This window comes from Clytia hemisphaerica, unplaced genomic scaffold (assembly GCF_902728285.1).
Source record: "Clytia hemisphaerica strain Z4C2 unplaced genomic scaffold, Clytia hemisphaerica genome assembly, whole genome shotgun sequence".
Lineage (NCBI taxonomy): Eukaryota > Metazoa > Cnidaria > Hydrozoa > Leptothecata > Clytiidae > Clytia > Clytia hemisphaerica.
Genome location: NW_027104441.1, coordinates 189845 through 211607, shown reverse-complemented (window position 1 = coordinate 211607; position 21763 = coordinate 189845). Strand labels below are relative to the sequence as shown.

Below are 21763 nucleotides of genomic sequence, written 5' to 3'. Positions count from 1 at the left end.
CCTAACTCCGAATAAAGGGGAGTCACTTCTTTGGAGGGAATTTCGAACGGCGGTTCGGTTCTCTCAGAAACCTTGACGGCGGTCTGGTTTCAACCCCAAAAGTGTCTCAGGTCGTCCGGTTGTGTGCTGTAGGTTATTCTAGAGAGGAGTGCAAAAGAAAAAATAAATAAATAGATAAATATAATAAAATTTTCCTTTTGCTACTGGGTCACATTTATCTAACATTTAATCGTATTATTTTAAACGAGACTATTATTTTGTTCATTATTTATTTTACTATTTCCATTATTCTTCCGTTTTACATAGATTTGTCAATACATTATTTACTGTTTAGGTGTGGTTAAGCCTGCAGCCTTTAACTAGTGTTTTGGGGATACCTGCGGTTGGGACGATTTTACCCAAAACATATATTATGAGTAGTTAGCCAATAATTCCGCCAAACAATTAATACATACTTGTTTCGTATTACTTACTAATTCCCATCCTCCGAAAGTACAAGTTAAATGGGGATTTAAAGTATAGTTTTAAATCAGAGTTTAAATTTATTTCGGCACTTACGCCCACCGCCCTTTAGCCTTGGATGTCTGGTTTACATTCATTCTGCAAATTAGCCACCCTGTCCTATTGGGAAACCGTAACCTTTGATGCTTCTTTCGCAAAGCTGCTGAGTTCAGACTAGTGTAAAAATTTTTTACCGCCCTCCCGCCCTACAGTTAAAAAGGAAATGGTTGCAGGCAACACTTTTTTATATACTGTTTGTAAAGGGACGATTTTACCCAAAACATATATTATGAGTAGTTAGCCAATAATTCCGCCAAACAATTAATACATACTTGTTTCGTATTACTTACTAATTCCCATCCTCCGAAAGTACAAGTTAAATCCGGGTTTAATTTTAATTTCGCTAAAGCGTACTTTCTTCATACACGGGTGGTCGTACCCTGGGTATCAGAAGTTAAATTTTCAAAGAATATATTAACCTCTGAAGACCAATAATATAAATTTTATCGCTCATGTGTCAATCTAATCACTATGGAAAGAATCAAAGATGAAGAGCAAATATTACCTTATTAATGTCTAGCAGACTGTATCAGTATGCATTTTACTATTTACGAATTCCTCAGAAACCTCCAAGTGTAATTTAAGTGAGTTTCTTTCGAAAAAAATCTTTTACATGATCCCCAAATGTATAGCAGCAATTGCTAAACTATTAATTATGGAAATGTCACTTTAATTGAATCGAAATAATAGACAGACTTTATGTTATGATTCTCTATCACTGACTCTGTTTAAAAGCATTGATGATATTTTTTATTTGTGTTTTCAACGACGGGAATAAAATATCAACCTTGAACTTCATCCAAGATCTTGGATGGTCGTCATAGTTACTTTTGTCTTCGTTGATTGTGCGCTGAATAGAATCTTGATATTGGTCGGCACAGCGTCGATATATGATTTCGACCTGTGCTTTTCACGGTAGGGTGGTCGTGGGAGGAGTATTCCTGTTCCGGGATTCATCTCAGTTCAAAAATGGTAGAAGCCGAGCAACAACACCAAGAACCTTCGATCTAACTGGAAGCAGAAAGCTTTGCAATGAAAATCTACCTCCATCCCACCATACAAAAGGTTGTAGGCGACCCTTGTGTATATAGTTAGTACATATCTACTGTACGTAGTGTGGACTAATTTTTCCAAAAAATTTATCAAGTGATTAGCCAAAATATATTTCATACCAAAGCCTAGACATACTTGTCTCTATCCTCAGCCACTTCTCAAGCAATATGCTTTAGCGTGTGAATAAGATCTAGTCTCCATCATAATCGTGCAAAACATCACGTCTTAAAATATACTAATCTTTTGAAATATTTTCCAATAAAAAGTAAAATTGTGAGAATCTGTATAATTGCGACTCTAAATGACCTTTCACTAAAAACATAAACCCACTTAAAATGTGGGTTTGAGAAGATTATTGAACTCATTAGTTTAATTAATTAGAATTTCAGTTTTGGATGCAAATTCACCACATTTCAAATCGACTTGTTCACCTTTTTTAGACCCTATAAAAGGGTCTGGATTTATTCTTCACTTCATCAAGAGCAGTGGATCGCAAAGAGACACGCGCAGTAATTTGAAGGATATCTTTTGGAAAGAAAATGAAAAACTATTGGCACATTTGTTTCTTGATAACTCTTTGGGAGATAGGTATAAAAAGTCTCAATAAAATCTTCAGTGGAGATTATAACAAAAAAATTATTTTCTTCTTCTTCATTTTTTTCATCTTTATTTTTTCACGTTTTAGATTTTTTTCATTTTAGATAATATTCCACTCGCAAATATATTTTTAACAGGCCCAGAGCCATCATTTAGTCAGTAGCGTGGTGGGTCGACTGGGGAGGGGAGGCAATTTTAGAAGATTTTGATTTTGGCACCCCCTATGAAAAGTAAATATTTTTACAAAATTACCCGAAGCGTAATATTTTGGGTATTTTCTCTCTTTTTGGCCGAAAACTGCCATAACTAAGGTGTAAACGAGCAAAAAGGCGCCAAATTAGTAATTAGAAGCGTCTTTTGCACCCTTTGTATTTCTGTGCTCCTTTGAAAAACCTCCCCTGCCTCCCTGCCACCACTCAGTGTCTCCTCTTACGAGAATTTCTTACTTCAACAATAATCCGTGTCCTAATTAACTTACATGCGAATATTTCGAAAAGTCCCTTCTATCACTTTTAATTGTATCATTCAAATAACACAGTGAAACTTATATTTTCATATCATTCACACTTAGCTGACAATGAGCAGGAATCTAGATTAGTAATTTAAAAAAACTTTTAAATATTTCCTAGGATGGATTTCTTGCGAAAATTGTCACCCATCGATGTTTTCCCAAAAATGTAAGTATATAAGAAAAACTAAAGGTCCGCTCGCATAACTAGATTAATTATAAATGGCTTGCAATAAAATAGGCTCCCCAGTGGAGGCCCTCATTACGTCAGCACGCCGAAATAACTCTAATCACGCTATTACGTCGTGTCAGACAAAAATTATTTTATCAAATCACGCATCTTTGTTTTTGAAATCTTAAATCGTTCCACAAACGCCAAGAAACGCCTCACCACGCGATGTTGCAAACTACTGAGAGAGCTTATAAAATCCCTATGAAATAAATCTGAAATGGAAGATTTTAAACTGGATATCCCTCTTTTTTTACAGTCAATTATGAGACGAAAGAGATCAATGTTGGATCTTTACTATACGACAAAACCAAAGCACCTGAATATTCAAAGTTAATTGCTAACATTGTTGAGAAAGACAGCAGATGGCATTACGTTTGCGAAGAAGGATTTATTGATATTCCTGACAACCTGAGACATCTAATGACCAAAAACCATAAAGTTCCGTACTTAAAAATTGCTGGTATAGGACCTCATTATATCCCGAAAATGAGATGTGCCCCAAAGGAAGATCCTACAGTCAAACCACTTTATTATATCGGACAATATAAAGGGACATATATGATGGCAAAACAATATTCATTCCAGGATCCACATTTCTATTTGCGTTTCAAGACGGACGGTGGGGGTGTCACTCATCTTGAGACTGTTATCATTGGGAAATTTTATCCTTGTCTTGAATTGGCTCATCATGAGTATAATGGGTATGCTTCTTCATTACTTGGTGTTTATAACAAGGTTCAAATACATGATCATCTCCAATTTCATCCGTTTTGGGCTCACCAATATCTTTCCACCAAAGAACCACTTCACGAGCCTCGAGTTGTTATTGAGATGGAGAAGAGGTTACTTTTGTCACAGAAGAAACAATTAGACTTTACCATGGACTTTTAAGAATTTTACTGAATCAACTTTTGAAGATTCTGAAAGGCATGCTGTCTTTAAGTTAGCAGATCACGTGTTTGTGCCAGTTGGTGTCTTCATCTATATGGGGAAATATTATTTTGAATCAAGTCTCGTTTTCAAACAAAATGCTTGGCCAGACTTGATTAAATACGGCTTGCCAATAAAGCCAGCGGAGCAGATATATCATGTTGAAGAGAGTTACTTGGAGGCTGTAAAACACATAGGAAAGGTAGGTCTGATCCGTTATGTTCTTCTTTGAAAAGCAAAATGCCGTAAATTGATTAATTCGCATTTTTATAACGGGGTTTTAAAATGAAATTATTGATATATAATATAACAAGTAGACTGGAGTCGTTTATAATGCGTGTAATACTAATAATAATAATATACGGGATTTAGTTTGTATAAACGACTGGAAGAATCCGGTGTTCCAGTCTTATAGATACAGGGGCTAGCTACGCAGAAACTTGCGTAGCGAGAAAACAATTTATCAAGCAATAACAAACTCTCAAAACAAAATCAACTCAAATGAAAAACTTTCAATACACAAATCCACATACATGTTTTTCTCAAGAATTATTTTGAGCGGGAAAAAGATTATAAATGCAAATATTGACACTTTTCTTTTGTTTGGAGTTAGTGCACAAAGGTTTCTAGACGACTAAAATTGGATTCCAAATGGGGATGAGAACAAACCCGATATTGTATGGTAACTTCCCACCAGGGGCGAAATTCCAGTGAGGCTTGGGTGACTAAAGGATGCATAAAGTAATATTGAAAACTCTTTCTTTTTATTTTCCAGGTGTCCTTTACAACATCACATGGAAGATACATAGGGATACGGACTGCAAACAAATATGCAATCAAAGCAACAGGAGTCTTCAAAGATATACCTAGTCTCAAAGTGACCTTGCTTCGTGGAAGAAGATTTGAGTTTAGAATGGACGGACCAAAACTTCATCGCGTCGAATTAAATTTTAGGGATACGGAGTGCCAGCCTCTCAATGTAAGTTGAGAACACCCTGCTGGCACACAGCGTTGTTTCAACGTTCATCTAACGTTATATGAACGTTGTGAATGTTCGAAAAACGTTCAAACAACGTTGTGTGCCAGCTGGGCAGGTCCTAAAATTTTGACGCTGAGCCAAATCAATCAAACAGCTCTTATCTACAATCGAACGTGTAAACTAAGGTCGTGTGGGAAAAAAGCTTATTCCATGTCCATAAAAAACTACCTGATCACTCATATCTCTAAAAGTCTCTGTAATACACCTTTTCGACCGTAGTCGCGCGGGCATTTTTTGTCAACTTTATCCCACTAAAACCGTCCCAATCCTTTTTTGACGCATTTTTCTATTGTCTATTGATGCGAAATAAGGACTGGGACGGTTTTAGTGGGATAAAGCGGACAAAAAAATGCCCGCGCGACTATGATCGAAAAGGTGTATTGTTGGTATTTTTGCGAAAGGAGTGATCCTTGGGGGTAATTGACAATTTATAATTATGATTGCTCTGAAAATGACATTCTTAGCTTCAGTAGCAAAATTTCATGATGTTGATATTCTTAGCATGTTCTTAATTTTTTGGTCATTTTCATCATGGATATTCGTATAAAGTGTATTCTTATAAAAAAGAACGCGTAGAACATCATTGCAACGTCCATCTGACACCCCTAACGTTCATAAAACGTTAGATGAATGTTAAAACAACGTTCTGCACTACCTAGGATCGTAATTAAAAGATATGTTTCATTTTACAATCTACAGGGCGACTTGCACACCAAATGGAAGAACTTGTGGAACGTAATGTGGAAATTAGGGCGCACTCTGATTATTCGAGTGGGCGTTTTCAAACATGACTCCGGGGAACAAGCTTATAAATACGATCCTCATGACAATAAAGTTTATTGCCCTAAAAATCAATTTCGATTGCATCGTGTGACATTCCATCCAGTGGAAAAATACCATAAAGTTCAGGTTGCATTTTTTACTACAAATGCACTTGGAGAACGATGGTATCATGAGAATTACTCGGTTATGTTATTGAACGACGGTTTTCTTAAAGAACTTAGAAAAGGTTTATATTGAGACCTTAAAAAATGAATTCATGGAATATTGCTCCTACTGGTTTGCGAGTTTTAATTTTTTCTTTTACGCAATCAAATTTATTAACTTATTTTTGTTAGCTTCTTCTTTGTAGAATCTTGAAATTGTCTTCTTTTATATAAGAGCTCTCTAAGAATCACAACGCTCAAGTTTGCAAAATCTTAAATGTTTTAAGAATTATGTTGAGCCTCAAAAATGTAGCTCGATTTAACTTCGGTTTTTTTTTATTTGAAATTATTATTTAGTTTTCCCTTCAATGTATCGCACTTTTGAGATATAATACAACGCTTGAAGGGATATTATTTTTAATATTATTAATTATAAATGACATTAATTTAAAAAAAATCAATATTCTTCGTTTAAAATTTGAAAATCTTTTAGGAGTTTTCCCGACATTATGTAGAGTTTTTGTTGATTAAGAGGGTCTTACGTGACTTTTCCTTCCGTTCAAAACTTTTTTAACGTAAGCAAACTCTACATAAGGCCTTAAAAGACTTTAAGGAAATTCCCCACCCTTCAAGGTTTTAAGTAAAATGTTACGTACATGTGAAGAAAAGCTTAAACATGAACATTTTTAGTGATCACAAGACTCGCTTAGATTTATGTAATTTCTTATAAAAAATCATAACAAAAATGTATGTGAATTTTATGCAATGAAATAATATCATCTTCTTTATCTTCTGATTTCGCTCTTGATTTTATAATACATCCCTGCTTAGACCCCAGCCCTATCGAAAATGTAATTGTAATTCAAAAACTTTAGCCCTACTCGGAAATTGATTTTCATTATATATCCCCATTTCAAAAATTCATTGTAAAAAATTGCACTCCAAAACCATTCCTACTGGATTTTTTAAGCTTGGGAGAATAAAATTTCTATCCCAATTCAGATTTCGACAAAAAATTTCCTTCCCACTGTGGGAAAACTTTTCACCGGGGCTGTGAGACAGGGGTGTTATATTTTTGTTAAATACCGTTGGTTTTGCCTTCGAATTGTAATTTAAAGTGAGGAGAAAATTTGGATTTCCCAAAAAATATTTATTTTCAAAAAATGGGTTTTTATGTTTTTCTTCTTACTAACTTACGATAAATATTTTACCAGTGAAAATGTAAATTTTAAAGAAAAATGTTCTTTTTCATTCTAATCCAAATTTAAGTGTTTTAAAATCATGGAGTAAGCAGTGAAGAAGACTTTTGCACAATTGCAAAATGTTGATTTTAGAGGACACCAAGGACACCATTTGTAAACGTTTGTACACGTTGTTGATTTTCACCTTAACAATTTAAAGACTTTTCAATGCGAATTGCAAAAGACATTTTCCTTATTTGTTTGCTTCAACACTTGTTGTTTAGCATAAGGAGCAACTAGCAAAACAGGAAGGATTTCGTTCCAGATCAAACCACATAAAACAATTGTGGAAAACGCACCATAAGGAAACAGCGATGGATGCTGAACACAAAATTAATTTACAACTTGGTTTATTCTCTTTTTTAATGATCTTGGGAATTCTTGGCAATGTCCTGGTCATTTATGTGTACTCCAGGGCTAAAAACCGCAAACGTTTTCTCAAGTTTGAACGGATGATACTGATTTTGGCAGTTGTTGATTTGCTGGCATCGACTATCAACCCTGCTTTCTACATCTACCAAATCAAAACAAACTACAAAAGTTGGCATTTTGGTTACGCTGGCTGTAAAGTCATCCCCGCCCTTGGACCGATCTTCTCCTCTATCTCTCTTGGTTTGATCTTACTTATGGCTATAGATCGAGACCGCGCTGTATGCACACCCTTCAAGAAGCAGTTCTCTTTGAGTACCCTCTACAAAGCGATCGCTGTGACCATATTCTTATCAATTGGTATAAACGTCCCATACATGTATTTTCTAGATGTCCACGAAGGCGGAAAACGTTGCTTGATCGGGCGGAAGGGTGCTTTACTATACATAAAATCCTTAGTCAGTATCAATATCATCAGTGATACCTGCTTCTTTCTAATCTTTTCAGTGACAACCGTAAGAGTCTGCTTGAAGCTAGCGTACAAGACGCAGTTAACGTATCCCCGTTCAAGAGAGTTTCGCGCACGTGAAACACGCCGTATCTTGAAAATGATCGTCTCGATGGGTGTATGTTTCATAGCCCTTATATTCCCACGAGACATTTTCATCACAACAACGTACATGTCGTATCTACACCCACCACCAATCAAAGTCAAAAATTACTTCATGGTGAATGCAATCTTAAAAGTCATCCACACGTCAAACAGCGTCGTTAACGTCTTCCTGTATTCCGTCTTCAACCGTCGTTTCCGGCGTGACGCACTCCACCTATTCATGCAGTTCAAATATATCCGACAACTATCGGGATACACGTCTGAAGACAGCAGCTACTATTCCGACGACGGTGCCAGTAGTCGACGATTTTCATCCCGTAAGCAATCCGACATGAACCAATCAAAACGACTTCAGGTGTTACGATCCATAAGTGTCTTCAAAACGGAAGTTTCATCAATCAATTCTTCAATTCAACCCTCATTGCAAACATCTCCGGACATGACCAAAAGATCCAACGGAACTCATACACCACAGTATGTAGCAAACGCACCGGGTACTCCCTACATCGGAGTATCACATCTGGAAGACGGGGAAAAAGAAAAGGTGGTGAGTGGCTTAACTTTTTCGAAAATAATATTTTTGTTTAGTTTTTTACACAAGTAATTTCGATTTCTTAATGTACAAATATATCATTTGTGATATTTTGCTCAATTTTACTGAAAAAAGAAGACTTTAGCACAACTTTTTTAACAAGCTATTTTAATACAGTAGAGTTTCCAAACTCGAACCCGCACGGGGAACACAAAATTGTTCGATTTAAGGAAATTTCGAGTTAGGGAGTAAGGTTTACAAAGCATTGTTAAATGAAGGGACAAAAAACTTGTTTGAGTTAATGAGACCTTCGAGTTATAGAGGTTCTAGTTAAAGAGACTCTAATTTAATATTATGATAAATCTTTTTTGCCTTCAATACATATAGGTCCGGATAGCAACACCACCGACGGTAGCCGAAAAGCGTCCAAAACATGAAACAACCATCACTCAAACTATCGATCATCTAAACATCATGGAAGACCCAACTCCCAAATGTTCAATATCACCACGTGATCTTAACAATCCAATTTTCGGTGACGTAGAAATCGACCATATTAAAGAAGATGATGAAAATGATGATGATCGTTTCGACGAAATGATAATGTCAGCATCTTTGATAAACGAACAATCACCTATGCTTTGAAGACGTGGGAAACAGTGAAAAAAATCTCCTTTTGGGAGTATAACAATCACTAGTTATATAATCAATTATTAGACCACCCCTGTCACACAGCCCCGGTGGAACTTCTTCCTTTCTTTAGTGGTGAGATGAAAGTTTCTAAAATCTGATATTTCTGAAAATTGATAAAATTCCAATGGGGATCGGATTTCTATTGTACTGGGTGTTTCAAAAAAAAAGAAGTTTAAAGGTAGTTTGTGAAAAACCTAAAAATATTATGTATCTAAACATTTCACCATCAGAAAGAAGAAAGGCTAACTTAAAATTTGAGCTATCATACTTTAAATTTGCTTTACGTATGTTCGAAAAAGTGTCATTTTGAGAAAAAAGTGTGGATCAATTTTGACGCTTTTTCAAAAGTTTTTCAAATTTTCTAATGGTGACAGGACAATTACCCCCCCCCCCGGGCAATTGAAGTTTTGTGAATGAAAATCAATTTTTGTCACGCATGTTTGTTTTACAGTGGTTGTACGATGTAGACTATTTTCTCCTGTGAATGAATGGTTCGAATAAAAAGTGGCTTTTAGAAAAATCATAATATTAGCAGCATCCTTTCATACACTTTCATGCAGCATTCTTAAATGCAGTTTTAAAGAATAACTAGCCATAACTTTCATTAAGGTGCCACCGCAGCAAAACGAACACATAGAGTTGAATTTGCGTTCAAAAGGTAGCCCTATAGTAATTTTTGTTAAGAGTGACCTCTCATCTGAGACAAAATTCTTTCAATACTAACAAATGTGTCAAGGGAGTGATTTACAGTCTACTTAGAGTGACATCCGTGCCTTGTCTTACACGCTTTTTATAAGAACAATTTCATAAGAATACGAGGCTGAAATTTGGCCAAAACCTAAGAACAAATTAAGAAGAATCTGAACCTCAGATTTCAGAAATTACTGAGAAGTACATGTTTCCATTTTAATTAATATTGACATTTAAGGCTGAAAAACATTAAATTTAAGAGCAGCCCAGCCAGAATCATATCAGTTCAGGAAATTGCATAGATCCGCAACGTTGCAAAATTTCGCATTTTTTGCGTTGTCATATTCCGCAGCGCTGTGAAATTCTGCAGCTTTATCTTATGGAGATTCCTTATAAGAAACATTTTTTATAGGAATATCGATGTTTTATAAGAAACACTGCTTATAAATATCGATGTTTTATAAGAAACATTTTTTATAAGAATATCGATCATTCCAGTTAGGGTTAGGGTTGGAGCCCGAAACAATAGCATAATTATACTAATTATGCTATTAATGATGTAATATTTACTATACGAGATTTTTCATTGACCGCCCTCTCAATTGGGAACGTTGCGAAAAATCGCAGCTCACGCTGAGGGAATCATTGCAAAAAAACGCAACGTTGCGGTTCTATTCAATTTCCCGAACTGATATGACTTACTGGTTTTTCCTATAAAAAGCGTATGTATCTGAAGATACTGCTCTTCATATGTTATTTTACTAATATACACGTTTAGCAACATAACTGTTCGAATACTTTGAGTAGAGTAATATTTTTAACTTATGAAGAGCGCTTAATAACTACTTTTGGTATAAAAAGGGAATTTCCCAGAAAAGGGAATTTCCTTAGATTCATTTAACTCTCCAGGGATAAGAAAAAGACAAACTGACATTTCAAAATGAGTAATCAGATCCAAATAACTCCGGAAAAGTCTTTTTGATGATGATAAAACAATAGAGAGACCTAAGATAAGAATGCTACCGTTAAGCGGAACTAAAATACTGAAAAACGCGCGCAAAATTATGAGATGTTTGCCCAAATTCCTTATGCGTGAAGCTATGAATGCTATCCTCAGAAGCTTTAGGCTTCCTCCGGTGGCAATTAAGCATAAAATGGTAAAAAGGACTAACTGTAATGATAAAACATTGTCACGAATGTTTGGGAGTTTTGGAATGTTTTTATTTTTTAGGGGGTGATTGTCCTGGGGGCAATTGTCCAGGGGCAATTGTCCTAGAATCTTCTTCATAACTTTTGAACACGTGAAGCAAATTTAAAGTATGATAGCTCAAATTTCAAGTTAGTCTTTCCTCCTTCGAAATTAGTTTTCTCACAAACTACCTATTCAAACTTTTACACTTTTTTCTGAAACACCCGGTACTTAGGTCAAGAAATGCAGTTGAAAGATTTTGGAGTGCAGTTTTTTTCATTGAATTTTGAATTATGAAAGTCAAGTCGCATTTTTCAATCGAACAGGAGTCCTACTTGGTCTGTAAAACAGGGGTGCATTAAAGCAGGAGCTTTATTATATATTTTATTATTTTATTATACATACCAGCTCTTATAGTTTTTCCAGACATTTTCAACCACTCCCCTCTCGCTAATTGAGAATTTAAAACCAAGCCAGGTAATTGAGAATACAAAGTTTATAAACAAAATTTGTTTTAAGTTTTGATTTTCCGTAATATTTTCATGGAGTTTCGTTTAATTTTTTTCTAACAGTTTTCAATTTGAGCCGCAGGTACACTTAATACACATTTTCATTGGTATTTTAATTTGATTTGATATAATAATCATGCAAAGTTCAAAATCCTGTTAGATCTGTTACGTGTTAGGTAAAATTGACATCAATCGTACTCAACCTGATAAGAGTTCTGAACTTCACATACCTGTATTTCTTTATACGTTTGACTTGCAAAGACTATTGCTGTAGTATACTTTTTTGCTAAGAAATAAATTCTCTATCCAATAGTATTAATCAGTCAATTTTTACCTTTATGGGTGTAAGGAGTTTCACCTGTATGAAAGGGTCTCACAATACACCTTTTCGACCGTAGCCACCAATTGCCGCACGGGATTTTTTTTGTCAACTTTATCCCATTAAAAACGTCCCAGTCCTTTTTTGCACCTATAGACAATAGAAAAATGCCTCATAAAAGGATTGAGACGGTTTTAGTGGGATAAAGCGCGCGACTCCGGTCGAAAAGGTGTGTCATATCTCTTTTTGAAAGATTCACATGTGTTTGCGTCACATAAAAGATGCTATGAATTCTACGGTAATACCAAAACTTCCTTGAATGCGTGTAAATTCATGCCAAAAAGAAAAAAATGATTTATTGCTATTTCATTTTCAAACTTCTTCCTTCCTTCTTTCAGCCCACGTTAGTTTTTCCTAGAAACGTGCCTCCATTACTGTTAAAAAGTAATTATAATGATGCTTCTAAAACTGAAGATTATTAGTAGACTTGAGCAGGATCCCCGATTTCGTTTAATACTTCTTGGATTCCCACCATCGAAATTTCATTTGAAATGCAAGATTTTCATTAATAGATTTCAAACAGTTTTTGATGATTTTTGATAAATTCCGTTTTCCAGACATTAAAGACATTATTTTTCAATTCCGATAAGGAACTTAAATTCCATGACTCGCCAGTATGGACCGAAAAATCGCCGATATTCGTCAGAAATAAATTAATTACTGTTTAAATCGATAAAATACTCAGTAAAGAGCCCCAGAGCAGAACCGTTAAATCTGTTTATTTCAAGATTCAGCTCTAGGGCTCATAAGTAATGATTAGAAAATAAAAACATCTCGGAGATAGGAAATATCATAAATCTTGTGATATTTTCTACTCCTCGTGACAATATTTAAAACTAGCGAGGGTAAAAGGTCATCCGTCCAAAGGACATCCTAGTAACAAGCAAAAACAAATTTGAAAACTATTTTAGTTTTTCCTCTACATCTTCGCTCCTATCGTTGTCACAGTTTGTTCATTCATTAAGAGGCTCTCTAAAGTTCAGTCTAAAGCTCAAACCATTTGTTTCTTAATTTCAAACTCTGTTAAGATTTCTGAATCTCCTATACCAAGCTTGTGCAACCGTTTTGGTCGTCAATAAGAATAAAATGGTTTGCAAATGTACAGTGGCGTCTCCATAGCTTCAAAACGCATGGCAAACACAAATCTTTTCGAGTTTATGGAAATCTTGAGTCATGGAGTAAGATTTACAAGGCTTCGTTAAATGAAATGGCCATAAAACTTGTTCGAGACATTCGGGTTATAGAGGTTCGTATTAAAGATGCTCCATTGTATTCATAAATTTTTACGCCTAAGCATTATTCACCAATTATTTTTATTGAATGAATAAGTTGAAGAACCTTTTTAGAAACAACACTTGTACTAATCAGCTCGAAAAACCTCCTTAAATTGAGGATATCTTTATTCTGTCCATAGAGTCAAGTTTTCACATCGTTGGTGTCTTAAAACCATCAAAACTAAGTTAACAAGAAGAAACATAAGTCTACAAGAAAATCATTGAACCCTTTTATGGGACATCCAATGAGTTCAGGCTAGACGATCCTTACCTTTAACTTGGGAATCACAATTGAGAGGCTTTTCTAGTAATGCAATACTACGCTTTCCGAAGAAAAAAATAGACAAAAATTTACTAGCACATTACGCATATTTTATCGCGGATGCTTCTAAGGGAAACAGCTAAGTGAAACAAACCGTTTCTAAATGTTTCCTCTCGTTCAAAACAAGCCAAATATCAACAGAACGAGATGGAAACCAATCAATATGCTCAAATCCGGTCACATGATTTAAAGAAAGCCAATCGATGGTCTCCATTCCAATCACATGATAATCTCAGCAAATCAAAACGTTGAAATAAAGTGACGCAAGAATTATATCTAAGAAAAAGAAGATTTACAATTCTGCATCATTTTCACGTCAAACGAACAGTGTTTAGATCAGCAATCTAAAACACTCGAGAAGCACCAAATCATAAGGCAATAAATTCGACGAAAATGAAAAAAATGACAACATGTATTTTGGGAAAGACGATTTTTTGTTTGTTGATGTTAATTCTGTTAATTAGTGCTAATGCGAAAGGTAACTGTTTTTAACTTAATTAATTGTATTCATTAAGCTGTAATTGATGATAATTGAAATAGCCTTTAGCATAAACCACAGAATCCCGAACGTCAAATAAGCTTCATAGAACGGTATAGCATGATGTCCTTTAAACATGGTCATAACGAGGATCAGATTGGTTGTCTAGTAATAGAAATTAGATTAGATAACTGCCCCCTCCGCTCCTCAGCGGCTGATTTTTAGGGCGGGTGACAGACAAAGATTACGACTTCCGACGCTTCTATGCTTTTATACACCTTAAAATGAGAAGTATTTAGCCAAAAAAGAAATAAGACTCCATTTGTTCGCAGAAATTTTACTAATATAATATATAGTATTTTACTTAATATTTCTTAATCGAACCACCACGCCCTTGTTTCTGTTTTCGTGTTCATGGGTTTTTTTAGGGTTGACCTAAAGTTTTTGTTCTTAAATAAGAGTGATATTGTTTGCTTACTCATCACTTTTAATTCACAAGCTTTTTCACATTGGATTGACACAAATGTGGAGCAAGATTGGTCAGAAAAAGGAAAAGAAAAACATATTTTTGCTTACTGTATATCAGCATAATATAACAATAGACCTGATATGAAACGGGGACACTTATGTAAAAGCAAAACCTTTAAGGGCAACAAGAAGGCTTTATATTTTCTTGATTATACCCAACTCTCCTCTCTTTAGAACGCATTAAGATTTTCAACTCTACAACACACTCAAAAAACATCCCAAAATTTTTCCAGTCCTTTCCCATCCTGGAATAACTCTCCAAATGAGGAAGGGTTATCCAAAAGACATACAATCTAGGGACTACTATTTTTTAGGATATCCAGAAGAAAAAGAAACATTGTTGAAGAAAGATAAACGATTCAGTTACACAAAAACCGTCATTGGAGTATCGCAGAAAAACAATACAGCACCACCTCTCGAAACAAAATGGCAAGTCCTTGTCAATCCAAATATAACTACTTATCAAATTCGGATTTATTTCAACAACTTAGAGCTGGCTACTATCAAAGATTCCAAAATCACGATTCTAAGAAAACCGTTACTTTACCTTGGGAATGATTTAGCGATCGATTCTTTGGGAAATCAAACTTTCCAAATGATGCTGAATATGTATCGAATGCCAGTTTTATACCGTATAGTTGGACTTCATGAGAATATCACCTATAAAGTTCGATATTCTGACCAGATTAACGAGGTGAAGTACGTGACACAAATTGACTACACTTGCAAAACTAGGCCTTTACAAGGTAATTACACGTTTTTTCATATATAGTAGGGGCCAAGCCTGGGGTTCCGTGACATCTTTTTTACGACCTAGCCATTTTTAGTCTATTGCAAAGAACAGTATATTACGAGACATTAGCGAGTTTATGTATGTGTGTTTTTCAGCGACGGAGACGGTAAGGTTCTAATTTGAGTAGATCCTGACCAGCTGAGGACAACGGTAAATCAGCACTTTTACCGTCCTCGATTTTGCGGGGCGGAACTGCGGGTTTTTCCGAATCGCTTCAGTCACTCTACCGTCCTCAAAAGTGCAAATACATAAACTCGGTATTTTTGAGAGGGAGGACGCGGATAAGGCCCGGGAAAACTTTTTATGACCAAAATAGTGACGCCACATGCAAATCTGCAAGGGAAATGAGGGGTAGAGAAATAGCTTTTTTCAAAAGTCAAAATAAACGAAGATGATTGGTACCATCTGATAGAGCATGAAATTCTGAGCAAACAATGTATTACAACAACTCTCTGACTAAAACACACAAAGGAATACAGCCGCTTTAAGACCAACTGACTGTCAGCTCTACTGTGATTTAGCGCGTCAAATCTTGTCTTAATCGTACTGACGTCGGTATGTTTTTTGCAATTTCCTGAGAAAAAGGTTGTTTTAGAGTCCATAACCCCTTTAAATTGTTCTTAACTTGGTATTTTTGGCCATCGAAATCTTATGACCACAAGTTTGCTGTTTGCTGTTATAAAAAGACGTCTCCCATTTATATCATGAAAAAAGAATATTTTAAATTCAGTATTTTGTTGCAATCTTTTAAATATTCAGCTTTTATTATTTCTTTTAGGGTTACATGAATCTGGTTCTCCTTATCCTTGCTCAAGTATTCTGTATTCTCATGATTTTCCCAAAGCTATATTTGCTGGTAGTTTGTTATGCTTTCTGGTGATTTTGTCATGTTTTATTTTGTGGATTCTCAGAGGACGTAAGTATTGTTTTCTTATTTGTGAGCTTTTGATAGCATTCGACTTTGCAGCCTTTTCGAATGCCAGGAGCCAAAGTTTTAATCAAAACTTTATTGTAAAAATAGGAGAGGGTAGATTATGCTTCGTAATCCAAACCCTTGGAAAAAAAAGACTCAAACTGAACACTCTGGAAGAAATGAAAGAAACATTCATTGCACTCCATGTAAATTCTTCTTTGATTACCCGCTGGAAATGTGTACTTTCGACCCCTGTCTGTATAGATATCAAAGGGAATGGCCTTTTCTTAGTATCGAAAGTTTCCATTTCTGGCACATCTTGGCCACGCAATGACGTCAAAACAATGACTTGCATGCCTCCTCAAAACTTACTCTTCTAGCGCCCGAGTATGGATATCGAAGTAAAATGACCCATTTTAAGCATCGAAAGTTTTTATTTCTGATACATCTTGAAACGCGGATCACAAGCCTCCCCCCCCCTCCCAAAAAAAACTTAAAATCTCCTTCCATATTTCAGAGAAGAGAATGTTCCGTAAGAAACACACTACACTTCGAAAGAAAGGTCATCACAGATCAATCCTTACTTCAACTGTCAGCGATACTCGATCAGGTTCAATTGATAGTTCAGCATCAGGAATTGTTGGCATCTTGAAACCGCCTTCAACACCAAAACCAAATGACGATAAGAAAAACAACAAAGGTATGATCTTCTTCTAGGGTTAGAGCACTGATCTCTAATTACTTGACTGGGTAAGGCTTTCCATATAAAAGATTGAAAGCGTGTCGAAATTCAGAGCTGACTAGTCCGCCATTTGTTTTCGATTCTGGTAGTCAATCCGTCGTTAACAGCGCCATTCGAATATTTTGAAATACGAACCTTCAAAATTCTAAGGTAAATTAAAAACAACATGGCGGTCTGTTCGACTTCAAAATCGGTCACGCTTCCATGGGGAAATCTGTGAGTAGTTACTGTGTACAGTGATTATGATATTGTTTTGTTAAATACTTGTGGGCAAAATGTTTGAAACGGATTTTTAACCTTCCATCATCATCCCCTTCACTATAATAGTCAGAATTTGATTACAATTTTCTAAATTTACAATGAGTTTCAGCTGACGGTCTCTAATTTGACGATTTACTATTCGAAGCGCTAACTAATTCTCCACCACTGGAGATGATATTTTGGTTGTCATTTGAGAAGGGGGTGTCTAACTGTAATGACTATCTATACACCTTTCCTTTTCTATAGGCGATGACTCAAAGGATCAACAATTCACCATAACATTTCAAGAGCCATCGCAAATAGAATTTAAGTTTGGTATCCAAGCAAATGAAATATCTGCCAACGATTCGCAAGAAAATGAAAAATTGAAACCGACTATCGAAGACTTTGAATGGAGTCAATTTCAATCAGCTGAACCAGTATTGGAGGATAGTGACAAACCAACCGAGGAATCTAATGAAACCATCATTAGTGAGACAAATGCTAAGAATAAGATAATTGGTGAAGATGCCAAGGCAAACGTTTTGGAAGCTGAAACTGGTAAAGAAATGAGAGAGAACACAAAGGACGTGAAGGATTCTGGGAATGATTCGTTGAAACGAGAAAACGACAGCGGTGATGAATCTTTAACAATTCGAAATAAACTCGACGATGATGATTGTGATAAAAGCAATAAGGGAAATATGGAAATTGATGATTCGTCATCAACGGAAAATAAGGAATTTTCACCGCCAGGGGAACGGATGACATTGGAAAAGGAAAGCGATGATTACATATTGAACGTAAAGGAAGACACTGTTGATTCAGCAATCAATGATGGTTTTGAAACTGATAATGAATAGGAAAATATAAATTACACCCTGGGGAACTCAATGTAAACGACTGACTCAGCACTCTAGACTCGATTATGGCGTTTTTTGAGAGTTCCCGAAGTGCACTGTAAGGGTTGAAATCAGAGAAAGTACATTCAAAGGTTGTAAAAAGTGAGAAAAACGAAGATTTTTTAGAAAAATTTTAGAAAAATTATCTGACCATTTTTTAATTTAAGATGGGCAAAAATTTGCGAGAAATAAAACTCTTAGGGTCGATTTTTCGCCCGAATTTATCAAAGTTCCCTAAATTTTGATTGAACTGTAAGGGTATAATTTTTAGGCCTTATTTTGTACCCCTTTCTTCAGTGTACATATGCGTAAATTCAACTTTTTTATACTTTGCCGGTATCTTGTTTTACTAAGTTAACCTTTCCAGCGCGCAACTTTTTAAATTTTCACGCTGTCAGCGCGCAACATTTTTTCAGAAAATAGACATATTCAGTTATTTGATCATAACTCAAGAACTAGGAATCTTTAGAAAAAAAGTAAGGTATCCCTGAAAAGCTATATAAATTTTACAACTTTTAGACCAAGTACCAATCCAAATAAAATATTCCAACAAAAATGGTAGCATCACGTAAACCACAGTTTTTTTTCACGTTTTGCGGTAACGTCACTTTTTTTGCATTTTTCACTTCTAGAGCAAAAAAAAGTGGGGGGAAGTTAATTAAAAAATCTGTCTTTGGCTATTTATCAATCTATACATCATTTTGAAGTAATATACCAAAAATCAGCATCCAGAAAAATCTGTATGTGTCACACCAGCCTCCCAAATATCGGTCACTTTTGCCAAAAATCACGATTTTCGGCTAAAAAAATCCGATATATACAATTTTGAAGTATTTTGATGATAATGTGTTTCCAGAAGCAGCTACAACATCAAAAATGGTGTAAAAGTATTCCCTAACTATCTAAACAACACTTTCAGTCAGTATTCTTAGCTCCTGAAGCTTTTGAAGGGTATCGGCTACCATGAAACTAGATGGGATAGTCGGCGACAGTTGCAAAGTTTCCAAAAACCGTAAGCCTTTTGAGGCAAACTCATTGCTATCAAATCTGGTCTCTTTTGCCCATAAGGAATGCTAAATGTCATCATAATAATTCCATGTGGCTGTTATGTGGTTCCTGCCATCATTTTGATCCAAATAAGCTGTAATCAGGACATCGTTATGAGCCAAGAATTTCGGGGGGGATCGATCGACCGTTGCTGGTGGAGCGGAAGAAGTAGTGCAATTCAACATAAATCCAGGCTTTTCAAATTCTTTGGTGCTCCTTTGAAATAAATGAGGTGTAGAAAACACTTTTGCATTAAATTTGTCCACTTTCCATGCTCCAACCTGAATAAAAAGTAAAAAGTACTGTAAGTTTGGGTCGACTCCGATGGTTTGTCGAGAAAAGTGGTCAAAATGACAAATAAATGGAATTTTTATGCTAAAAACAAAACAACACAAAAATATAAGATATACTTACTGGATGTTTTGCCATTATAAAAACAATGTTTCCATGAAGAAAAGTGGCCTAAACCAGTCAAAAAATCCAAGAACTTTAGCAGTAAGTTTGAAAAACCCATTTCTTGGTCGCCATCTTGATTCAGTGTTTTTCTCTACCTTTTCTCCAAAATCTGCTGCCTCACCACGTAATCAAAACATTACATCACCATATATCAAAAGAAAGCTTGGAATCTCTACTTTCCGTTTCTCTTTACTTCTACGGCTAGCAAAGAAGCCAATGGGAGAAATATAGCTTAGAAGATCACTATGTCAAAAAAACGACTATACTCGTCTGCCGGAACGTATGCTCGACGACTATACTCGTCCGCCGGGCTGAAAAGGTTAAGAAGAACTTTCTCGAGTTACGACCATATGATGGTATTTAGGCTCAAGAAGCTCTATAAACAATAAAAGTAGTTATTAATAAAATAACAGACAAAGATAAAATAGAGTTTGAACAAAAATATCAAATGCACATTTGAAAATATGAGCAAATTGCTTTAAAGATTCCGGAAAAAGAATTAAAACTATTGCTGAAATGAACTTCTGACTAATTTACAGTAGTTAGTATTCAGTTTCAAAGACAAGAAACAAAATTTGAACTACAAAACACTTTTTCCAGTCAATGAATCAGCTCCTCATCATAACCAGTCTGCCACTTTGTTTGTTTTGATTTGTACAAGTATTGTAATTCGTGTTATGGTGTATTGCTATACACTGTTATAATTTGCATGTATAACACTCGCCTCAGATTTTCAATGTTAAATCAAAACTTAATAAAATGTAATATGTAATAATGGTAATATCATATAACGTATTATGAAAATATGAATAAAGTATATCTATCGACTGGAAAAAAACCGAGTAATTACGGAAGAGGTCAAGTACGGAACAGAAGAGTGCGACAACAAAGTCGCAAGAATTTGAGATTCCAGTCCAATATCTACGCATGAAGCTATCAGTGCCTCCTCGTCGCTACGCTCCTGCGGGGGCAAAAAACGCTTCCCCGCTAAATAATCTTCACGACAACTTTTAGTCACGTGTCTGAAGTGCCTACTCTAGGTGACGAAGTCTTTCCCCGACGAAAAAAATCCCCCACTAAATAAAATTCTGACATTTCTTTTCCCCGATACGGTAACCTCTTCCCCGAAACTAATACGTAATAGGATTTAAAACTAAAATTCTTGACCACCAGCGGGAAAAAAATCGACGAACTGCTTTAAAGAGTCACCGGGGCTGGCTAATAAAAGTTATCTATCATTTAAAACTATTATGAAATATTACATTCCCATCGTCAAATTATTTCACATTTAAATACAAAATTAATAAACAGTGGTATTTAAAGGGATTATCAGATGACATTTGATATCTGGCTTAGAGATATCTTTTATGGTCCAGAGAGACACCTCTAAATCTTTTCGTGAACCGATATTTTTCCAAAGCTGATATATTTGATTTTAATATCTCTAAAAATGGATCACTACACAATCTTTACGTTGAATTTCTATTGTTTTCAAGTAAAAACTTGAAAATTCAAAGTTGAATATCTCAGCTTTGGAAAATAATTGGATCAAAAACTTTGGAGGTGTTTCTTAGGACCATAGAAAAAGGTATCTGTAAGCCAAATATAAAAAATCATCTGATAATCCCTTTAAGGTGGTAGTCTACTGAGAAAGGGAAAATCATCGAAAAATTGTCGAATTTTGGTTTTTGGGTGTTTTGAGATCCTTAGGTCTTTCTGAACATCTCCTGGAAATTTCAGAGAGATATCTTTATTTTTCAGGTCGCAGTGAGCATTTTTGTCCTGCTGGGTGCTTGAAAAATCGCCCTAGCAACGGAAAAAATCATGTTGCTAAGGACTTATTTCTTCAATCTCGGTCGGAACATAGCAATGTGATACACCAAAAGAAAGCTCTTTTTACGCCCTTTTCAAGCGTCAAAATATTATTTTCCGTGGCATTACGTCATCCTTAAAATTAAAGATGGTAGCTTCAGTAGTGTAACACATCAAAACAAGCTGAAAAGCAAG

At 35.4% G+C, this 21763-nt stretch overlaps 3 protein-coding genes and 1 long non-coding RNA gene across 4 annotated transcripts; 3 read left to right on the top strand and 1 right to left on the bottom strand.

The window, feature by feature from the left end:
* Nucleotides 1-2697: 2697 nt before the first annotated feature.
* LOC136820934 (uncharacterized) lies at nt 2698-6101 on the top strand. Its single transcript, XM_067077170.1, has 4 exons — nt 2698-2888; nt 3208-4083; nt 4657-4860; nt 5620-6101. The coding sequence occupies exons 2-4, from the start codon at nt 3937-3939 to the stop codon at nt 5938-5940; spliced, it is 672 nt and encodes a 223-aa protein (XP_066933271.1). The 5' UTR covers nt 2698-2888; nt 3208-3936; the 3' UTR covers nt 5941-6101.
* Nucleotides 6102-7358: 1257 nt separating this feature from the next.
* LOC136820918 (visual pigment-like receptor peropsin) lies at nt 7359-9295 on the top strand. Its single transcript, XM_067077152.1, has 2 exons — nt 7359-8616; nt 8989-9295. Exons 1-2 carry the CDS (start codon nt 7402-7404, stop codon nt 9244-9246), a joined length of 1473 nt encoding a protein of 490 aa, XP_066933253.1. The 5' UTR covers nt 7359-7401; the 3' UTR covers nt 9247-9295.
* A 4687-nt stretch (nt 9296-13982) lies between these two features.
* Nucleotides 13983-18440, top strand: LOC136820822 (uncharacterized). Its single transcript, XM_067077054.1, has 5 exons — nt 13983-14135; nt 14978-15409; nt 16235-16372; nt 16887-17069; nt 17619-18440. Exons 1-5 carry the CDS (start codon nt 14051-14053, stop codon nt 18212-18214), a joined length of 1434 nt encoding a protein of 477 aa, XP_066933155.1. The 5' UTR covers nt 13983-14050; the 3' UTR covers nt 18215-18440.
* A 467-nt stretch (nt 18441-18907) lies between these two features.
* On the bottom strand, nt 18908-19932 carry LOC136820820 (uncharacterized). The gene is made up of 2 exons (XR_010848647.1): nt 19715-19932; nt 18908-19581 (listed from the first exon to the last, which is right to left on the bottom strand). It is a non-coding gene; the product is annotated as an uncharacterized lncRNA (long non-coding RNA).
* Nucleotides 19933-21763: the final 1831 nt, after the last annotated feature.